The sequence below is a fragment of the Typopeltis vanoorti genome, chromosome 2 (genome assembly GCF_054136105.1).
Source record: "Typopeltis vanoorti isolate ZY-2024b chromosome 2, IOZ_Tvanoo_1.0, whole genome shotgun sequence".
NCBI lineage: Eukaryota > Metazoa > Arthropoda > Arachnida > Uropygi > Thelyphonidae > Typopeltis > Typopeltis vanoorti.
The window spans coordinates 3,137,311-3,156,528 of record NC_143550.1 but is presented as its reverse complement, the minus strand read 5'-3'; the positions used below and the strand labels follow the sequence as shown (position 1 = coordinate 3,156,528).

The following is a 19,218-nucleotide window of genomic DNA, read 5'->3' as shown; positions in this document are numbered from 1 at the left end:
ATCGTTCTGAAACGCGTAATCGCCCTCAGAAGTCTCAAATGCACTCCTTGACAGCCCTGCATTCTGCCCACAGGAACCAAAACTTGTTTTCGGATGGCTTTCAATGGGGACACTGAACTGGAATCGGGTGCGATGTCTTATCACGCATCTACGAAATCTTTACGCGCGCGCGCTCACACACGCAACTGGAGCAACTCGTGGATCATTTCATTTACGGGATTTCCATGCATCTTTCGAAAGCCTCTTTCAGGAACCCCAAACTTAAAATGTTTTGAACACGAGGATGGGCAGTGGGGATGACGTGAGAAGAGGAAAAGTTCTCGAAATCGGAGCTTCTAAAATGAAGTCCAGAAAGAAAGAAGAAAATGGTCTTTCTTAAGAATGGCATCGCTACGCGCGGAAAATATTTAACGTAAAATTCAAAATATTTTTGCTGTCACTTACTATTGCCGTTAGCATTGCAAATAGTAAAAGAGACGGGTTCCGCAATAAAATCCCACACAAGGCCCTCGGACGCCTCCTCAGAAAGGGACTCCACTGAGGACAGCGAAATTCATCGGGGGAGGGAGGGGACTTTGGAGCCAAGGATGCGCAGCGTCCTAACTGCTTCTCTACAGACCTCCGTAGTGTCACCTCGAATTTTCACCGGTGCTGCTCATGAAGACCTGAACCGAGTTCGACGGGAAATATTTTCCCTGCAGGACAATCCTGCTAAGTTCTGCTAAATGTTTGGCATCGAAGCTGTTTGAAGATTTCTTTTACAGAAATTAGTTGCGTGTTTGTTGGGGAAACAGCGAAGTGACTCCTCAGACAACCGCGAGAACTGAAGACTGCAACCCGAGTTCGCAGCTCTACGGCCTCTCCCGTAGTGTGCGTGCCTGCACTTCGTTGTTCTACCTTTCGTAAAAGAAGCATTCACCCCATTCCCCGGGTTGATTAATTTCGAATGGAAGCATTCCCGAAGAGTGGGAAGTGATGCTGCACGCACCGTTTTCTGCTATTTATTATTATTATTTTTTTTTTTTCAATTTAGCACATTATTTCATTCATAAGCTTCCGATAATAGTATAAAATGTTGAACAATCCTATGTGTAAGCTAAGAGCAACAGCTCGTCCATATGCATAAAGTCACAAAAATTTATGTAATGCATTTTCATTATATAACATATGTACATGCATGTTACGTACTATTATAATATAATAACATAATAAAATCCCAGGAGACATGCTAATATGTACAGAGAAAGTTGCATAACAATTAATTGGGATTGGGATAATTTCGTTTTATGGCACGACCGGCGGCGTGAACGTAATGTTATAGTAATTAATGCGTGTGTTGATTATCTGATCTGAATTATTTCTGCACTAATCTCAGTTACTCCTCCCTTTGTTTCCCAGTGTGAGTGCGCACGCGGATTACTCGTAGATTAGGGGCTTTTCTTCGTAATGAGTTTCAATTATTAGGCAACAAAGTAATCGTGAAACGCAGCTACCAACTTAAACCCAAAAGTTGCCCGCTAATAAACGCCTCGATATTTACACGATCCTAACAACTTACCCGAGGACGCGCAGGTTCCTTCCCCAATGATGTGATCCTAAAACCGCTTGAAACTTGAAGCAAACTCATTTCACCGCCTCCCCGTGTACTGCAGCGCTTCAAGTAAGGAATTGGGACTTTCTTCAACGTGGTTTCGCAGCTCCTTCGAGATTGATCACAATACGTGACTTCAGTCTCGAGCACAAATCCAAATTATGAAACAAACAAAAATCGTTTTCTTACTGGACAGTAAGAGCTTTTGTTTGTCGCGTAATGAGGTCCCCGAATCAGCGGTAATCGGCTGGAATGCGTTAATTACACATTCCAACCGGGATGCGTGACGATTCGTGAAGCTTCCATCACAGCAAATTCTGGCAGTTTTCTTCGCGGCCATTAATTTTTACTTTGACAAGTTAGAGAAGCGAGAGGACATTTCAATAGGAAAATAAAGCGGTCGAGACTAAAAGTGCTTTAGCTTTGTTACCGCAGACGTCTTTGCGAATGTTGGCGCGAAGAAATTGAACGTTTACTTGCTGTGCGACGCTAACGTTTCAAAATCTGCAGTTGCTTTAAATTGTCTGTTGAATTTAATTAAATTGTCGCGTAGTTAAAATGCAGTGGGATCGACACGAGGATGATGGCCAAGACCGTAAATTAAAGCTTCCTCTCGTTCTTGGTCGACACGCAATAAGAACGCGTTCCCTCAAATAACTCGGCGCGTAATCCACAATTCTGGGTGAGTGGAATTTCCGACCTTGGAAATTCCTCTGACAAACCCAAATGTAAAAATAAAAAAGTAAGCGCACGAGCATTCGAAGATTCTCCCGAACGTGAAAGGAAAATAATTTGTGAGAAGAAAGGAAAGTGCTGAGAACACTTTGGAGCAATATTTCGTCGAGTTTGGTTTATGCAAATCAAACAAAAACGTTCGCTTCAGGAAATAGTTTTTTATTGTATTTTGTCGGATCTCCAAAATACCGCACTTGGCATTAATGCACAGGACGATGCTCTTTCAGACCCGGACATGATCTCGGCTCCTCTAGAGCAGGGTTGCCCAATGCGGAACCACTTCGAGCACGTTTGTTTTTGAACATGATGCTGTTGTAGTTTCAGTTTTGCTCGAGTGATTTGAAGAGTTGAATAGGGACAGATCACGTTTTACGTAGTGTAGGATCTAAGCCGCATTCAACCAACAGTACGTTCCCTCCTGCGAGTCAACATCACAGCAAACATTTCGAACGGAATCAAGATTAGCTGGCGGGATTGTTTTCTGCGTTACTTTTGTGCGCATTCCAATTTGAAAACGACATTAATAAATGATAGCTATTTGTGCTAATAAACTGTTATTAAAGTACGGACCACCCTTTCTAATGTGGTTCGCATTCGATTGAATCCAAGCGGAGACACGAAGTGCTGAGAATCACCGCAGTGAGAAGGCTAAAATTCAAGTTTTGTGTTGGCAATTACAATTTCCAAACAGTTGTTGATGCTGGAGAAATACTGAACTGCAATGTTTGGCTCGTTGATACTGAACAGATGATTTCTCATTGTCACTGAACTGGAAGCGATAATTAATCCTATCACTTCTCTCTCTCTCTCTCTCTCTCTCTCTCTCTCTCTCTCTCTCTCTCGGTCTTGTGGGAGATATGAAAGTCCGGTTTATCGAAACACAGTTAAGACAGGAGTTATTCAAATGTTGCCGATATTTTCATGTGAAGGCGCGAGGGTTCCAGCACAATATCAACAAAAATGTTGACTTCAAAATATGAGTTCGATGTCACGAACTCTTCCACTGAGTTTATCTCGCCACAAACGGGGCATACGAAAGAGTGCTTCGACTGCACTCAAACTGTTTCCTTCGTATCTCATGCTAACCCAACGGTGGTGCGTACTCAGAGCCACGTGTCGTCATTTGGCCATGCAGATGGAAACTTTGGTTGGGCAAAAATTAGAAAGACATTAATTGAAATTTGTTTGTTACTTTCCTAAACTAACCTTTCAAAAATCTCAATTTTTAAATTCCCGTAGAAAAGAAATGCGATGTTATGGACTTGCTCTGGTGAATGTGAACGGGAAAATCCTCAATCGGAGCTCACACGTGAAAACTTAAAGCGGTCAGCAGTTAGAAAAGAAAAATCGGCTGAAACCTTTTAAGTAGTTGTTGCTTATGTAGAAGGAAGCGATACAGTCCTACCCAATCTTCTGTTAGACTCTGCTAAGATTCTTCTCCAGGTCCAAATGGACTCTCCTAGCTCATCTTAAATCGCACAAGAGGAAATGAGTCGAATCCATTCCAAAAGTTGTATCCGCTGATAATTCATCGCATTGAGCTAACATTTGGGAGTTGGAAGAGATCTGGAGGGATGCACTGCAGTTGGGAGAAAGGATTGCAGCGTTCTATCTCTTCTGTTTGTCCCGTGTGGTGAATTTTGAGATAATCTGTCTATAATTGAGACAGACAAATCTTCTGGAACAATTCATCTTAAACAACTTAAGGCACGCTTATCGTATTACGGTAATCTGTTAGTAGGGTTGGGTTCCGAATGATACGAATAAACTCAGCGGTATCAGAAAAAACGGAACCGAATATGAAAAGAAAGAAAAAAAAAATGAGTGGACTTTTTCCTCCGCAATTTTCCTTCCTTTTGCCATTTTAAATGATTGGACTTTGGGACGAATGGAGGCATTTTAATAATCGGAAAGGCAAATCGAAAGATGAATCGAAAATAATATTTATTTGAAATCGACGGGAATGGAAGGAGTGAGTGAGGGAGTGCCAGTCCCAAACATTTTATGTTCGAAGGAAGAGTCCCTTTTGGAAGCGTGCAAGACAAAGACTTAATTTAGCGCTTAGTTCTTAATAAAGAAAGATCAAGTTTGCATTGTTTAGCCATTTCAACCAGAAATATCTAATAAAAGTGCGAATTTCAATAATCAGTTCGTTTCCCTCTTGGATCATTTCTACAGCTACTCCTCCGTGGACGTCAAACCTACACTTTGCCAGCCAGCAGTTGTAGGCTCGAATCCCACTGGGCTCAGAAGTTCGTCAAAGTATTTTAAGTGATTTCGAATTTATTATTATTAAATTAAAAATAAAGTAATAATAAAAATAAGAAATCGGTGAAATTTAAAGTTCGCACATCCGCCCCGATAAGAAATGAATAAACAAGGCTGCAGTTTTACATTCCAGAAACTTCAGAGCAAATTCGCTTTGCCTGCAACACATTTCATAAGCAGAAAAAGAACTCAGCGGAGGCTTCGCTTGTGAAGTTTCCTTTTTCAAACCAGCACGCTGTTCGGTGAAATCCCGCTGTAGGCGTGTGGGTGTTTGTGAATGTCTTTGGGTGGTGATGAATTTCTATGGGTCGTTGGGTGTGTTCAGTTGCCCGGTTTGCGAGATGAAAAAGCAGGGTTTCCGGGAAAGAAAACCCCGTCACATCTGCATGAGACCGGCTCCAGTTGAACAGCCCTGATGAAGGTGATTCACGTCGTAGAGGGCATGCGGACCCAGTTCTTTCGAACCAAAGGACATCGTCTGGTACTACCAGACTACTACCACTCTGCTCATTGGAAATCTGAAGAGGTATAGAAAAGCTCAGCCTTTATTTTCTGGAGGGTGACCTTCAGCCCACCTACACACCGCGCGATAGCTTTAAAACTTTTCGAGGGTGGGATTCGCATTAAAACGCGTTTTACCAAGAACGTAAATTTCAATAATAATTAAAGCAACCGAAACTGAAGTCGACCATCGTGTGTGCCTTAGAAGTTGAATTTAATCCAGTTCCTCTTTTCCCGATTCTCTTAATTCTCGGACCACATGTTTTGTTAAAACTGCACATTTCAACTGGTGAGATGCTTCTTCCAAGAAAAATTCACGCGAAAACCATTTGTGACTTATTCACCACAAACTCTTTCTGGAAACGTTGGAAGGTGATAATTCTTTATTCACGCGAGAAACAAAGGAAATTGAATGCACCCCCCCCCCCCCATGTCACGATATCTTATGGTTTGCGAACTGGGTTTATTTTAATTCTTGTGGAATTCTGAGCCTTCTTTTTATTTTGACTTTAATTTCTTTGACACGCGAACTCGGAATTCATTTTCAAGCTGTGTGATCCAAATTACCGCTTTCGTTTCCGCAATAAATTGAGTCAGTTATCGAGTGGCAGAATCCGTAGTAAGAAATATTTAATCGCAAATTAACTGAAGATTCTTGGAAGAGCAAATAAGAAATTATTAAAAACAGTAGCGGTAGAGATCTCTGGTGATTCTTAGCAGGTAGAAAATGGCATTCGTTGGGACATACGAATGGATCGCCAAAGTCTTCAATCTTGACGACAATCACGCTCTAATGAGAAGAAGAAGACTTCAGGAAGCGAAATTGGCGAAACCGATTCTGCACTTGTGGTAATCGTTTTTGCTCTTTGCTGTCTGCAGCCAATGGTGCGAATTTAAAAATGAACTCTTAAAACCGAACATTAAAGCACGTTTCTTTCTGGGTTTATGAATTGATCACTTAGAGCAGGGCTGTTCATGCGCCCGCGGACCACATCCGCCCCGCGGTGCGATTTTGTGCCTGTGGGTTTCGATTTTCACGAGCGAAAAAATAAAATAACAATTTGAATCAAATGCTCATTAGATATTTTAATTCTATCACTAATCGATAATCTCGATGTTGGTAATTTTATTTTGTTTTTGCATCACTGTACACCCACGTGTTTTTCAAATATTATGTGTGTCAAAGAAGCATTCTTGCACTATTTTGTTCCAAATGCGCATGCTTCGGGTTTCAATGTACGTAAGCGCGCAATTAGTGTTGTTCGTTTGTTCAGCTATCGAAGTTGTTTCGCGGCTGCTCACCAAATTACTAGATGCGCAATGTGATGCGGCTCTCAGATTACCTAAGGTTGGGCAGTCCTGACTTAGAGCATCATAAATCGCATCCCTACCACCAATAAAATGGGGGGAGGGCTACAAATGTGAGTCTCGAAAAGATTGAACTTAGCAATATGTACGAGATTCAGAATTCAATCCTCCAGCGAGTAGGGAAATGCCGCGAACGATGGACGGTTGTGTATTACTTGTGATTGAGTGCGGCTCCAGCTGTCTCCAGAATGGCGGTCTAATACACGCACTTCCTGTCACAGTGAAATATAAATAATTTCACTCAAAAAAATGAGAATCGTGTAAATTTTCAGATTCATTCGGAGGAGTAGCGGCCGTTATTTATTTCATTTACGAAACCAAAGCGAGTTATTGAAATGCAGAAGATAACAAAAGAATACAAGAATTAAATTCTGGTGAGTTTCCAACTTTAGATGAATCGTTGGAAAAATTCCTCCCAAATCTCTCTTAAGGGAAACATCTTATTTCCCTATACGAAGGTGTATTTCTTATGCTAATATTGCACCGACTGATTAATTCATCTGATTTTGGTGGTGGTCATAGACTGATGACGGCAGTCCAAGTTTGGCTTCTGGAGGTCACTCATTTGCAGTGTCAGAAAAAACAGTTTCTGTTGTCGTAAAGTTCTTCTCCGTGAACTTTTGCGTTCGTACTGTGGAATAGCAAAGGTCTGGGTAATCTGTAAACCCTGATCTGTAGCTCAAACATCGAACTTTTTCAAGCCGCTTTGATAAGCAGGACGGTGGTGTCACATCGGGAGATGAAATTCATCTATCCAGACCGACAAGCATGGTGGTGTTCAGTTGTCTTGAAAGTTTTCAGAGCTTCCTGTGCTGTTATAAGATGTCGTTCGCTTTCTTAACAAGAGTTTTCACGGTCCTCGTTTTCAGTCCGGCGAAGTAAAGCAACGCAAGATCACAATCGACTCGAAGTGCTCTTTTTTTTTGCCCAAGAGAAGCATCCTCGAAAGAGTGGATGCAAACGATTTCTGCTTCATTTGGCTTCATATGTAAACTTCGTCAGGTATGGCCATCGGTGGAACTCGGTGGCTCAATTAATGATGGTTTCTGACAACGCCACCGACCATACCCAATGCAAAAGACGCACTGCGTGAAGAATGACCAACTGAAACCGAACGACTGCCCGTAAGCAGCTAATGAAGTGACTGAGTGACCACAAAGCAGCTGCATTTCATTCGCCGTAGGATGACTCGTTGGGATCCATCAAATTCCAAAGCGCGGCAAAACGGAACCAGACGCTCTTTATTTCTGCTACAAAAGAATAATTTTCTCATTTCCCCACACACGAACCTCGAGTACATCAGCGCCATGTTTATCACAAAATTGTGTAAAACAGGTTCGGTGTCATTCATAGCTCTGGTTTTCCATTCTCGGCATTTTAATAAGAAATGCCACTTAGTTAAAAAAAAATGCAAAGCGACTGAGCTGTTAAGTCCCAGTGAGCTTCTCGATCCTAATCTATTACGAGTAGGATCTAGAAGTTACGTTGAGTCGAAGAAAAGTACAAAAAAAAAAGTTGAAGGAAGCAAAGTGTGTGTCATAATGGGAAAACGAATGCAAACACTTAACTGGAGTCGGATAACCCAAGGTGTGTGTATTCGGTTGATAGAAATAACATTTTTATATCAAAATACACACTTACCGATGAGCACACTCAATTAATAAACAAAAGCATATCACGGTTTGTTATTTCTGCGTGTTGATCCTTCATGAAGAAACGATGGGATGAAGGTGTAGCAAGTGCAAAATTTCAGCGAAGTCACTATGGCGACAGTTCTGTTGAAGGTAAAGGATCTGATCAAAACCATCCTCGCCACATCGACCGATGTGAAAGCACTCACTAAGCTTGGTACACACTCTCCACAATAGGAGACGACTGTTTTCAAGGGCCGGCATTTTGTCAGCGGTCAAGAGAAAACTACGTCAGGAAGCACCGCATTAGGAAACAACAGTCGATTTGCGTTTTTCTTCAGGCATGAAAATACTGGAGTGATCACCCCCCCCCCCCCGTGACACTGCTATCATGTCAATTTTAAAAATATATTGCATATAGTTTCTGATTTGCCTTCTTGTGTTTAAAAGTCTGAGGTAGCCAGATTTCCACATTCAGAGGGGAGAGAGAGAAAGAGGGAGGAGGATCCCATGGAGTGTTCTTTCAGTACTAAAAGGATTTCCTTAATTTAAAAAAGAAACAAGCAGATTACAGAAATAGTTTACTTCCTAACTTTCTGTTCACTTTATATTATTCAAACTTTTTTTATGCCCGTTAATTAGAACATGCGTACAAATCAACGCAGAATAATTCAAAGGGGGAAAAAATTCAATAGGACAGCAGAAAACACTCGAGAATGAGATGTTAATTTTTTTTTTACTTTTCTTTTAATGTACTAATATGTTGGATTTGTACAGAGCTACCGGACTATCACATTGAGAACAATAATGTCTTAATATTTCCGTGTTACTTTCTTTCTTATTTTGAATAATTTTCAACAAATCTTCTTGCTGTCGTGATATCTCAATTGCTGTTTCTGTTCTGTGTCCAAATGTACATCGAGGTTTAAATGAGAAAAATATTTAAATATTTTTCGCATTTAATCTTAATCGATAATCCTTATCGCATTTTAATCTGGCCGAAACCAATCTCATTAGCCTGAAGTATACAGAATATGGCACAGCACTTAAGATAATATATGTGGGAATTGGATCTTCGTCGATTTGTTATTTTTGACGAGATGAAACCTGCAGTAAAGGAAGTATTGCGATGATGCACCTGACAACTCGGGCTACTTCATAGAGAAGATAATTCCTGCATAGAGTTCTTTACAAAGAAGAAGAAGTGGCATTTTTTGACTACTAAAACATCCTAAACAAGCATCACAAACCCCCATATTAGGGTACTGCATTCCTTATTTCCCGGGGTTACTGAGAGCAAAATTATTCAACACAAACCTGAAATGACAGATCTCGTGGGAAACCTTGATCGTCTCGTTTCACAGAATTTCAAAAGAAGAATGAGCGGTACTTGAACTTCTTTGCAGACATATTCTCAGCAGAGAGGGTTGCCATGTTGGTTCATTCCGATTGAAACTGCGTGGTTTTAATATGATTGGAAAACGATCGAGTTTGACTCTCACACAAAACAAGCGGAAAAGAATTGCATATCTTCGGATATAAAATTTCACACACACACACACACACCCGTGTGTGGAAGTCACACAGCACTTCAGAAAAATGATTTCAAGAGAAACCAATCCCGACGAGATGCGGAAGTAAAATGTTGCACTTGGAAGAAAGACATAAAAATTATCAACTTACATGAGCGATAGTCTCACCTAACAGTCTGCAAACGCACTCGCAATTTCCACTCAGTCGTGAATTCACCAGCGAAGCCGTGAAATATGAGAAAGGTGGACTTGCTAATCACGAGATATTATCTCTAATTTCAGTTCTGGTTGGTGTAACGACATTCCTAACAAGTGAGAAGTGCCAGAGGGCAAAACGAAACATTGCTTGCTGCCTTTGTAACTTGATTTTGGGTATTTCTTGAGGGTAATCGTCTTGGTATTCCTCGCGCATGTCCACGTATTTTCGATACATTAAGAAACGATCAGGAAAAAAATGCAACAGTAGACCCAGAATGAACCACGAAGTCTTAAAGAAAATACACAGCATTTCAGGGGACGCACGAATATAAAACTGAGTGCTCTTGCTCGCTCTTTCAGTGTTTTTGCTTTCATTAAAATTTCTTCAAACGATTATAAAAATCAAGTGAATATTAAATCCTCGATTATTTTAGTAAATTTTTTCAAACGATTTTAGAAAAGATGGTTTGCTTCTGCCAGACAGCACTTCAACGAAGCAGCTCATCGAAAGCGGATTCACCAAAAAAAACAAATCTTTGAACGACGTTTCATCGTAAAAAATCACATTTCGACGATTCTTTCTCATAATTCACCAAAAAACTTATTTTATTGAAAAACGTTGATGTGCTAACGTTTTTGTTAGTTATGTAAGATGCGGACAACATCATCAGGCGGCCATCGAGGATTTTAACAACTCTTTCGTTCTATTTTAGGATATTCTTTAGTAACGTGCGGCTTGGTTAGCTTGGCCGAGTGTATCCGCTCTCTACCCAAAAGACTGTGGGTTCGAATCCCGCTTAGGGGGATGGATGTTTGTGATTGTCTTCCACCTTCATTCATACAAGTGAATAAACATTCTCCCAAGATGGACTGCGTCACCATGGGAGAAATAGACCCAACCCTCCCGCAATGGGAGAGGCCTTCACCTGTAGTGGGTGAAAAAGACAGGCTGATCATCATCATCATCATCATCATTCAGTAATGTGCGTGCATGCGTGTGTGTGTGTGTGTGTGTGTGTGTGCACTTGGTAGACAGTGTCAAGTTATTCAGCCTTGGAGAGCAGCAATATTTTAGATTGTTCTGATCATCCTCATAGAACAGAACGTGTTGTAAACAGAAGCAGTTCACTTTCTTCACAGAAAATGCTCTTCATCCATCCCGAATTTCTTGAGACTGCTTTCTTGCCATAATGGCAATGTTGATAACTGCTAATCAAAAGCCTAATATTATTCAGATACGAAACGTTATCATTTACTCTTGTTATGTAAAAGACAGAGTGAGGAAATGTAATTTTGAATTCGCTACAGTTCTGTTTTCAGAATATCTCGATTACTTCCCAATCATTCAAAATAAAGCAGATGAATCGTACTGTTTTTCCCCGTCCTAAACATATTTCTCTCAACCGTGTAACTTGGGTGGGGACGTCTTTACTTAGCTATTTGTTTTAACTCAGTAAAACGTGCCCCCTACTTTGAACCGCTTGTATTTTATTCTTATCCTCCCCCTCAGGGAAAGATAATGGATTCTGCTATCCCTAGGCCATGAAAGAAGTTCCACCTATATTAACTTACTTGAATGATATACAGATGTGCATCAGCCTACACACGAGCGGTTGCGAAACCCACAATTCATCTTTGGTTAAAGTATGAAGCACATAAGAACGGAAAACCATTGCAACTGGGCAACTACAAATCCTGTTATTTTTATGCAACTGATCGTGCCTCATTACGTAGCTAATTACATATTCCTTTTGGTCGACAAATTTATTAATTACGCATAATCTAGAGAAGTTGTTGAATTCTTTACAACTCATGACAACAAAAAGAATTAGAATTGTGCATTTTGATTTTAACTTCGTTTCCCCTTCTTTCTTCTGGTTAGTTATTGTGTGTGTCATACGAGCACACACACACATTGATTAACAAGTGAATTGTTAATGAATAACAAAATGCTTTTCCAACCAGAAAAGCAAGAGGGGGCAGCAATAAAATGCTAAAAAAATTCACAATAAATTAAAGAATGCGGCAGTTGGTTTCACCTTCACTGATTTCAACAGCACAAAATGCTGAAATATTTTAGGAATTTCTCAGCCACTTTTTCACGAAACCTCCTTCGGTTCATTTTTATAGTTGAGTTGCTTTCTTCGATGAATTGTGGATTTTCAACAATTTGGATGCCAATTTTATTTCCTTGGTTAATTGGCATTCGATTTTTCTGCACACTTCATCTAATACGCTTTCAAGCAAAACAACCAGCATGCCTGATTCTCATTTCTAATATTTTATTACACACACACACACAGCTGTCTGCACTTTTCTTAACCATACACAAGATCTTGCTTTCTTAAATCTAGACAGCACCCTAAGCGAACAGGTTATTTCAGTGTCTCAAAGAGTGTAAGCGAAACGCCAATGGCTGTCTCTATTCAGAGGGTTTTTTCTTCTGTCCAGATCGCAAAAAAGTGCGCTTACAATATGCTGAAGAGTGAACAGTTTGACACTAAATTGATCGGCAGGTTCCCCTTTCGTTTTTGTGAAAAAGTAGTCCTAAGCAGATAAGGGAGGATGCCTACCCCCTCGTACAGACTGTGTTTAACGTAGCCAAGTGATTATTAGCGATGTAATCCACGTTACAATTTTTTTAGGAAAGGAGTGTTCTGCTTTCTGCCATCATCGGATGCTCTTCCTGAGTATAAAAACAAAACAAAACTGATTACGATGTAAACACGTGACTGTCTGTTGAGCGGAAATATTCTGACAACGTTATCATCTCGGAGCAAAATATTTACAACGCTATTCTGGGTCAATGATGAGCAACAAGCAGCCCCCCTCCCGTCCCCCTAAAATTCCACTTTCGTGAACGAAAACACCAAAAATATCTGCAAGCGATTCAACTTCAGAAATAAGTGATTTTACGAGGTCACGAAGGTATTCTGAATAACCCCAAGTAGCCTTTCGGATACTATTGAGAGACGGAAAGAGATTTCTCGCTTCTGATTATTTTTACACGAGAACATAAAGTGCTTGATTTAGTTATTAAATCGAATCCGATGCAGTGCAACGTGATTGTATTAGCTGGAGTCGCCTGCAATGCGAATTATCTCGAATGCGCCGGAAACTGGAAGACATTCATCATTCGTTTCAGAGAACATGGTCCGTAACGATAGCCAATTATCAGAATATCGCTATCTTGCAACTCTGCTAGATATATAATATATAACAGCGTTATATCAATGGTTAAATAATGTTCGGATATTATTGAAAATGTCTGATAAAACAGCACTCTCCACACAAACACTGCAAATGTTGCTAACTTATGGCGATTTAGTAAAAGCCTGTACAGGGAATTATCATTGAAAATATGCTTTTACCGATTTACCATAATGAACACACACACACACACACACACACACGCCTTGATGCACATCAAAATCCACTGCTAAAGTTTTCACCTTGCATTGAAAACAATGCGAGTGTGCCTAACAAAGAGAGATGCATTTAACTGGCGTGCTTGCATTTTGTGCATCATCACAGAAATCAGAGTTAAGACGGAGCATTGCACATCGTAAAGAACCTTCTTTGTTTTTCAGATTCGGCAGATGCTGCATCATTCCCAACAAAGAGGCAGTCACTTTCATAACATACCTCCTTTCTGCAATTATTTTCTGAAAGAAATACTCTAGGTGGAGGAACTATGAAAACAAAAAGAACATCAGACTAAGATAGGACGCCAACGCAGAGATAAAATAAAATAAACACCATTCATGTTTCCTCGGCTCGGCGTGTACTTGTGGTGAGCATACATTTATGATGATTCAATCATAGAAAGATATTAAATTAGATGAGAAGCATTTACCAAATGCTTTCCATCTACCAAAAATTCAACAACAGGCGCGCACCATTTAGCGGCAGTTGATCTGCGGAAGGATTTTGATCGTGGTCTTAATTTACGGTCGACTGAATTTAGATGGAATATGCAAACAGAGTCCTTTAATGCAGGCGTATTTTTATGCGCAGGAAGCGTTAATGTCGTAGATTAACGAATGTTGTATTAAACTTCACATAACTTTGATCCGGTTTAAAAGAACCTTCGCTTCACCTCCGCAAGAGATTAGAAAAGACTCTCAATCGATCGACTGACTGCGTCAACTTCGTTTAATTTTGCACTTCGTTTTCATGATGTTACGCGTGTAGTTCGATTAAGATCGTACAACTGCGTGTACGCGAGCGCATTCCATGCATTAACACGTCCTGCCTACCGATGCACTTTCGAGACTTGAGTCGGTATCGTAAAGAACAGTAAGGAAACTTACCGTGAAGACGGGACGGAAAAAGTCTGTTAGGTCGAGTGAGGAGCCACGGGTACAGTGCGTGCGATTCTCTGCCCAGGAGCATCGGAAAGGCCGGGTGGACGGATGACTGCGGCGGTAAACAGGAGCCCATTGGAGCTAGCGGACTGGTAACGTACGGAAAGGACGACTCCTGTTGGCCGTGGTAGAGTCCGGACGGCAAGGAACCGAGAGGGTCCAACACGTTCACCGGTCCTGCTTGCGGGAAGCAGGCGGCGGCGAGAGGGAAATAAGCATTTCTCTCGAGCACGACTTCCGGATGATGTCGGTAGCACTCGGTGGGCGAGAGGGCGGGGGTTCTGCTCTCCGTATCCTCCTGCACGCTGGTCTTGATTGCGGATTTCTGTTCGTCGTGTCCCACTAACTCCTCGATCGAGAAGCCGAGTTTAGGCCTTGTTGTCATGGATACGTGTCCTCTGGATAGCGGCATTATACGGTGCCGTCACCAAGTTGAACCCCGGTCGATTTCACGATAGGCGTGCATTCTTTCGGGCACTTTTGTTCGTTGGTGCGAGCAGACAGGGATTGAGAGGACGGACACGAAATAACTCCAGGTTTCGCTCGGCGTTTACTATTGCTTCCTTCCGTGGCGGTGTTTGCACGAGCTGCTGTTCATCCCGAATCCACTTCTGGACGACGTTTTTGCCGCTCGTTTACTCGAATCCTTCCCGATAACCCGCACAGATCAGTACAGTTGGTCTTCTCGTTTCTACTCTTGTCTGCGATGACGTACCAGATGTGGAGCGTAGCAAGGGCAGTGCACGCACACGTGGAAGCGTAGCGACCTCTAGTGACAACAGGAGGCAACACGCGGAGAAAGTTCCCGAGATTGCATTCAAGGCCATCGAGGAGCGACTTCATTTCGCATTTGTGACGTGAAAATGGATCTCGAAGGCCGCCATTAAAGTCATCAATTTGACAAACTTCATTAGCGAGATGATGAACATCGAAACCACGCGCATTACATTCGTCCTTCGGGAAGATTTACACATCTTTTTATAATCGGCTTAAAATTGTTTTTTTTTCTTCTCGCAGTTTACGAGTCGTGCTTTCCCTTCTGTGCGGTGTGGATCGTTCACGACTGCTTTCATTCGCAAACAACTCTTTCTAGTACGTAATCGAAATTGCACGTGCAGACCTGCATTTTTTCCCCTGAAAACTTTTTCGAAACATTTTCAATGCCTCAGGTTGAAATCGTGTGAGTCCAGGCCGTTTTATTCAGAAAAACCATCTCGTGAGAAGTCTTGGCTATCGCCGGGATTTGAGTGCGAACCAGCGAAACCCATTCGACGGTAAAACCAGAAATAAATCAGAAGTGAAGGAAATAATTCCACAAATGGACTGCTGAATTTGGAAATGCGTGTGAGAGACGATGAGGATCCAGAACTTGCCATTCAGATTTACGTGATAATTCGAGAATTAATATGAAACCACGTGGCCAAGCTGCAAACTCAAATTACAGCCAAATCACGTGGTTTGGATTCGCGGTCAGCAGAGCTCCAGTTTATCGACTCTTAAAAATTTCTCCTCAAGAAACAACGGGAATGCTTTCCGGGCCACCTCTTGTAACATGCAGCGCTGTGGTTACGTTTGTTAAGGCTTCCAAATACGACATGCTTTCTGGACATGAGCGTAGCAAGCGAGCATTCGCCGAGCATTAATACATCGTCGATTCCGGCTCCTAAACGGGGACACTTCAGGTTCTCAGCAAAGCTGACATTTAAAGCAGCGAAAGAGCACTTAGTATGCACGGAGCAACGTCAGCTAAGATTTAAGCTCCAAGTTGAACATATAATTACATTCAATAACACCTAATAACTGGGACAGACAGACAGACGGACGGACAGATATTTATGACCGCGAAGCCAATTAACACGCCGCTATCATTACGCCGAGACATTTTTAGCTCCATCTTTTGTTATTAATGCACATTACAAGCCATAAAGCACCTAATAATCCGGAATATTTTTCTTTCGTGAACAGTACGGAATCTTACGCTTTTAAGAAGTTGCTGTTCAAATACCAGGTCCTGAATTCGGAGAGGTGCTCATGAGCGTCTGTGTGTGTGTGTGGGGGGGGGGGGGGATTAAATATCCACTAGCATATTCATTCAAACGTTCGTTAATTCATTTAATTCTTTGATTGAAAAAAGCTCCGTAACGAACACACTTAAAAAAAAAAGTTGGACGTGATTGAAGTGAAGGACTTCACAGACCTTCAAAAACCTGAAGCGCTAAGAAGGGAAAGAGAAAAAAAAATTCTGTTGGCTTCTTCAGAGGAATTTATGGGAAAAGATGAGACTAGCATTTTTTTTTTTTTTTGTCCCACCTACGAAAGGTTTATTTCTAAACCTATAGTATCTTCGTAGCGTGAGAGGACTAATCATTTTTTTTTTCATTTTTATCGCTTATATTTATTTTATATATATATATATATATGTTAAAGATACCAAGTAATTTTAAACCTGGTTTTACTCCATTTCCCAAGTAAGCAAACAGACTAAAAGTCAAGTTTGCGCCTGCAATTGATGCAAGTCTAACTGATCCCACAGGTAGTGCAGGACCAGAGCAACTCGTGGCAAAGGTGGAACAAGCTCCGATCACTAATCTTAATATTTTCCCTTAATGCCAAAACACATCTCCAAGAAGGGGATGTATAATGTTTTGTATTAAAGGCAAGGGGCCACTACCCAGACCGGTTTCGACCTTTATTGAGGTCTCGTCAGTGGGAGCTAGGCTAGAATTAGAAATACCAAGATTTAGTAGTACAGAGCTTGTAAGTATTTCGCCAAAACAAGTTACCATAAGGTGTTTTAACCTTATTAAATAAGAATCTCTGGAGGAGATATAAATGTAGAAAGTATTTTTACCTTGGGTATAAATATGTTAAAGATACCAAGTAATTTTTCTGGAGGAGATATAAATGTAGAAAGTATTTTTCCAGAGATTCTTATTTAATAAGGTTAAAACACCTTATGGTAACTTGTTTTGGCGAAATACTTACAAGCTCTGTACTACTAAATCTTGGTATTTCTAATTCTAGCCTAGCTCCCACTGACGAGACCTTAATAAAGGTCGAAACCGGTCTGGGTAGTGGCCCCTTGCCTTTAATACAAAACATTATACATCCCCTTCTTGGAGATGTGTTTTGGCATTAAGGGTAAATATTAAGATTAGTGATCGGAGCTTGTTCCACCTTTGCCACGAGTTGCCCTGGTCCTGCACTACCTGTGGGATCAGTTAGACTTGCATCAATTGCAGGCGCAAACTTGACTTTTAGTCTGTTTGCTTACTTGGGAAATGGAGTAAAACCAGGTTTAAAATTACTTGGTATCTTTAACATATTTATACCCAAGGTAAAAATACTTTCTACATATATATATATATATATATATATAGAACTTGAAGCATGGCTAATTGGTGACAACAGTCGCGCAACAGATCGGCTCACCACTTCTCCTATTACATATATTAACCCATGGTAAAATCCTCAAAGAGAAGAATTATTTAGGCATTCATTAGAACACACGACCTGCAACATCTCGCATCAACACACCGGCTCCTGTTAACACACACGTTATCAGTGCTAATCGTCAACCTCGATGACACATCTGGTTGCAATTTCGTTCTCCTGCGCAACCTCCTCTCCCTCTACATGCCACCTCTTTCCACGCTATACAAATTCAAGTAAGCTGTCGTTGCCAAAAAGCATCCCTGATAGCCTCGTAAAAACACAAACTGATTCATTGCCCATGGGTCCAATGCCTGTTTCACCATTCTTTGCCATTTCTCTCTCTCTCTCTCTCTCTCTCTCTCTCTCTCTCTCTCTCTGTCCACCTCCAGATGACTCAAATCCTGTAAATTCTTTCCACGCCACTCCTTTACATCATCCACCCACTCTCGTCCTCTTCTGTTTACACCGTCCCCTGCACCAAGCATCAAGGTTTTCATCTTGCTACTGTTATCCACTTTGCACATATGTCCCAAAAGCTTTAGTTTCCTTTGAATAATTTTCTGTATTAGACCCTCTTTGCAGTTGATTTGATACAGCTCTTCATTAGTTACTTTTTACACCCACCAATCTTTCTAAACATGTTCTTTCGAAAGCCAATATTCGTCTCACAGAGTCTTTGAGTATTTCCATGACTCAAGGCCATAGAGAGCACTTGTGAATATGTATGTTTCTAGCAGTCTCAGCTGGGAAGGCTCACTGATTTACTTTTCCATATCCTCTCCTTTGCATGTAGGCTTACTTTAACTTTTGTTATTCGGGATCTTATTTCTTTCTTACAATCTAAAATCATGCATTATGCTGCTCCCTAGGTATGTGAAGTTCCTAACTTCTTGCGGCTCTTGTCTGTTGACCTTTAATTGCTTTTTCATCCACTTCTCTCAGAATATATCATTGTTTTTGTTTTACCGTTGTTCATTATCAGCACATATCTCTTTCCTTCTTCACTTTAGCGCTGTTCTTTCTAGTTCCTCTTCATTCCAGTGAAGCTCGTGCCACTTTTTGATCTATACCGTCGAAAGCTTTCTGAAAGCCAACAAAACAAGTATAAACATTTTTATTTTTACTTCAAGTTTTCTGCACAACTAATCTTACCATTAATATTTGGCGCACAGCACTTAGAAATCATTTTCAAGCTTTTCTTCCATAGTTTCTTATTCTTTTCCGTTAATATTTTGCTTTCTTCTTTGTGAATGGGTATTAGGATCAATCTTGTCCATCTTTATGTGTTTTGTCCTCCTCCCCTGCCATGTTACACAACTGGCACAGTTCGTCTATTATCCCCTCTTATGCTTACAGTAGTACACTACTTATAATAAATTATCCAAGAGCTTTATACAAGGACCTTTTCTATTCGTGTTCATAGAAATATGAAGCAAAAACATCAACAATAGAGAAGAGGGAAGAAAAAAGATAATAACCCATGGATTAATGATAATATTCTAAACAGCCTTGGGTTGAAACACAACCTGTGGAAGAGATTTAAAACGTCGCCCAACAACATTCATCTACAAGTATTATTAGCGAAGAATAAC

At 40.8% G+C, this 19,218-nt stretch overlaps 1 protein-coding gene across 1 annotated transcript in view; it reads right to left on the bottom strand.

Annotated features, from left to right (window-relative positions):
• LOC150108788 (uncharacterized) overlaps window positions 1–14,603 on the bottom strand; it is an 82,929-nt gene extending 68,326 nt beyond the window's left edge. The window contains exon 1 of the mRNA XM_090414248.1: window positions 14,138–14,603. Within this exon, the coding sequence (XP_090270374.1) occupies window positions 14,138–14,603 (466 nt within the window). The remainder of the gene's footprint in view (window positions 1–14,137) is intronic.
• Window positions 14,604–19,218: the final 4,615 nt, after the last annotated feature.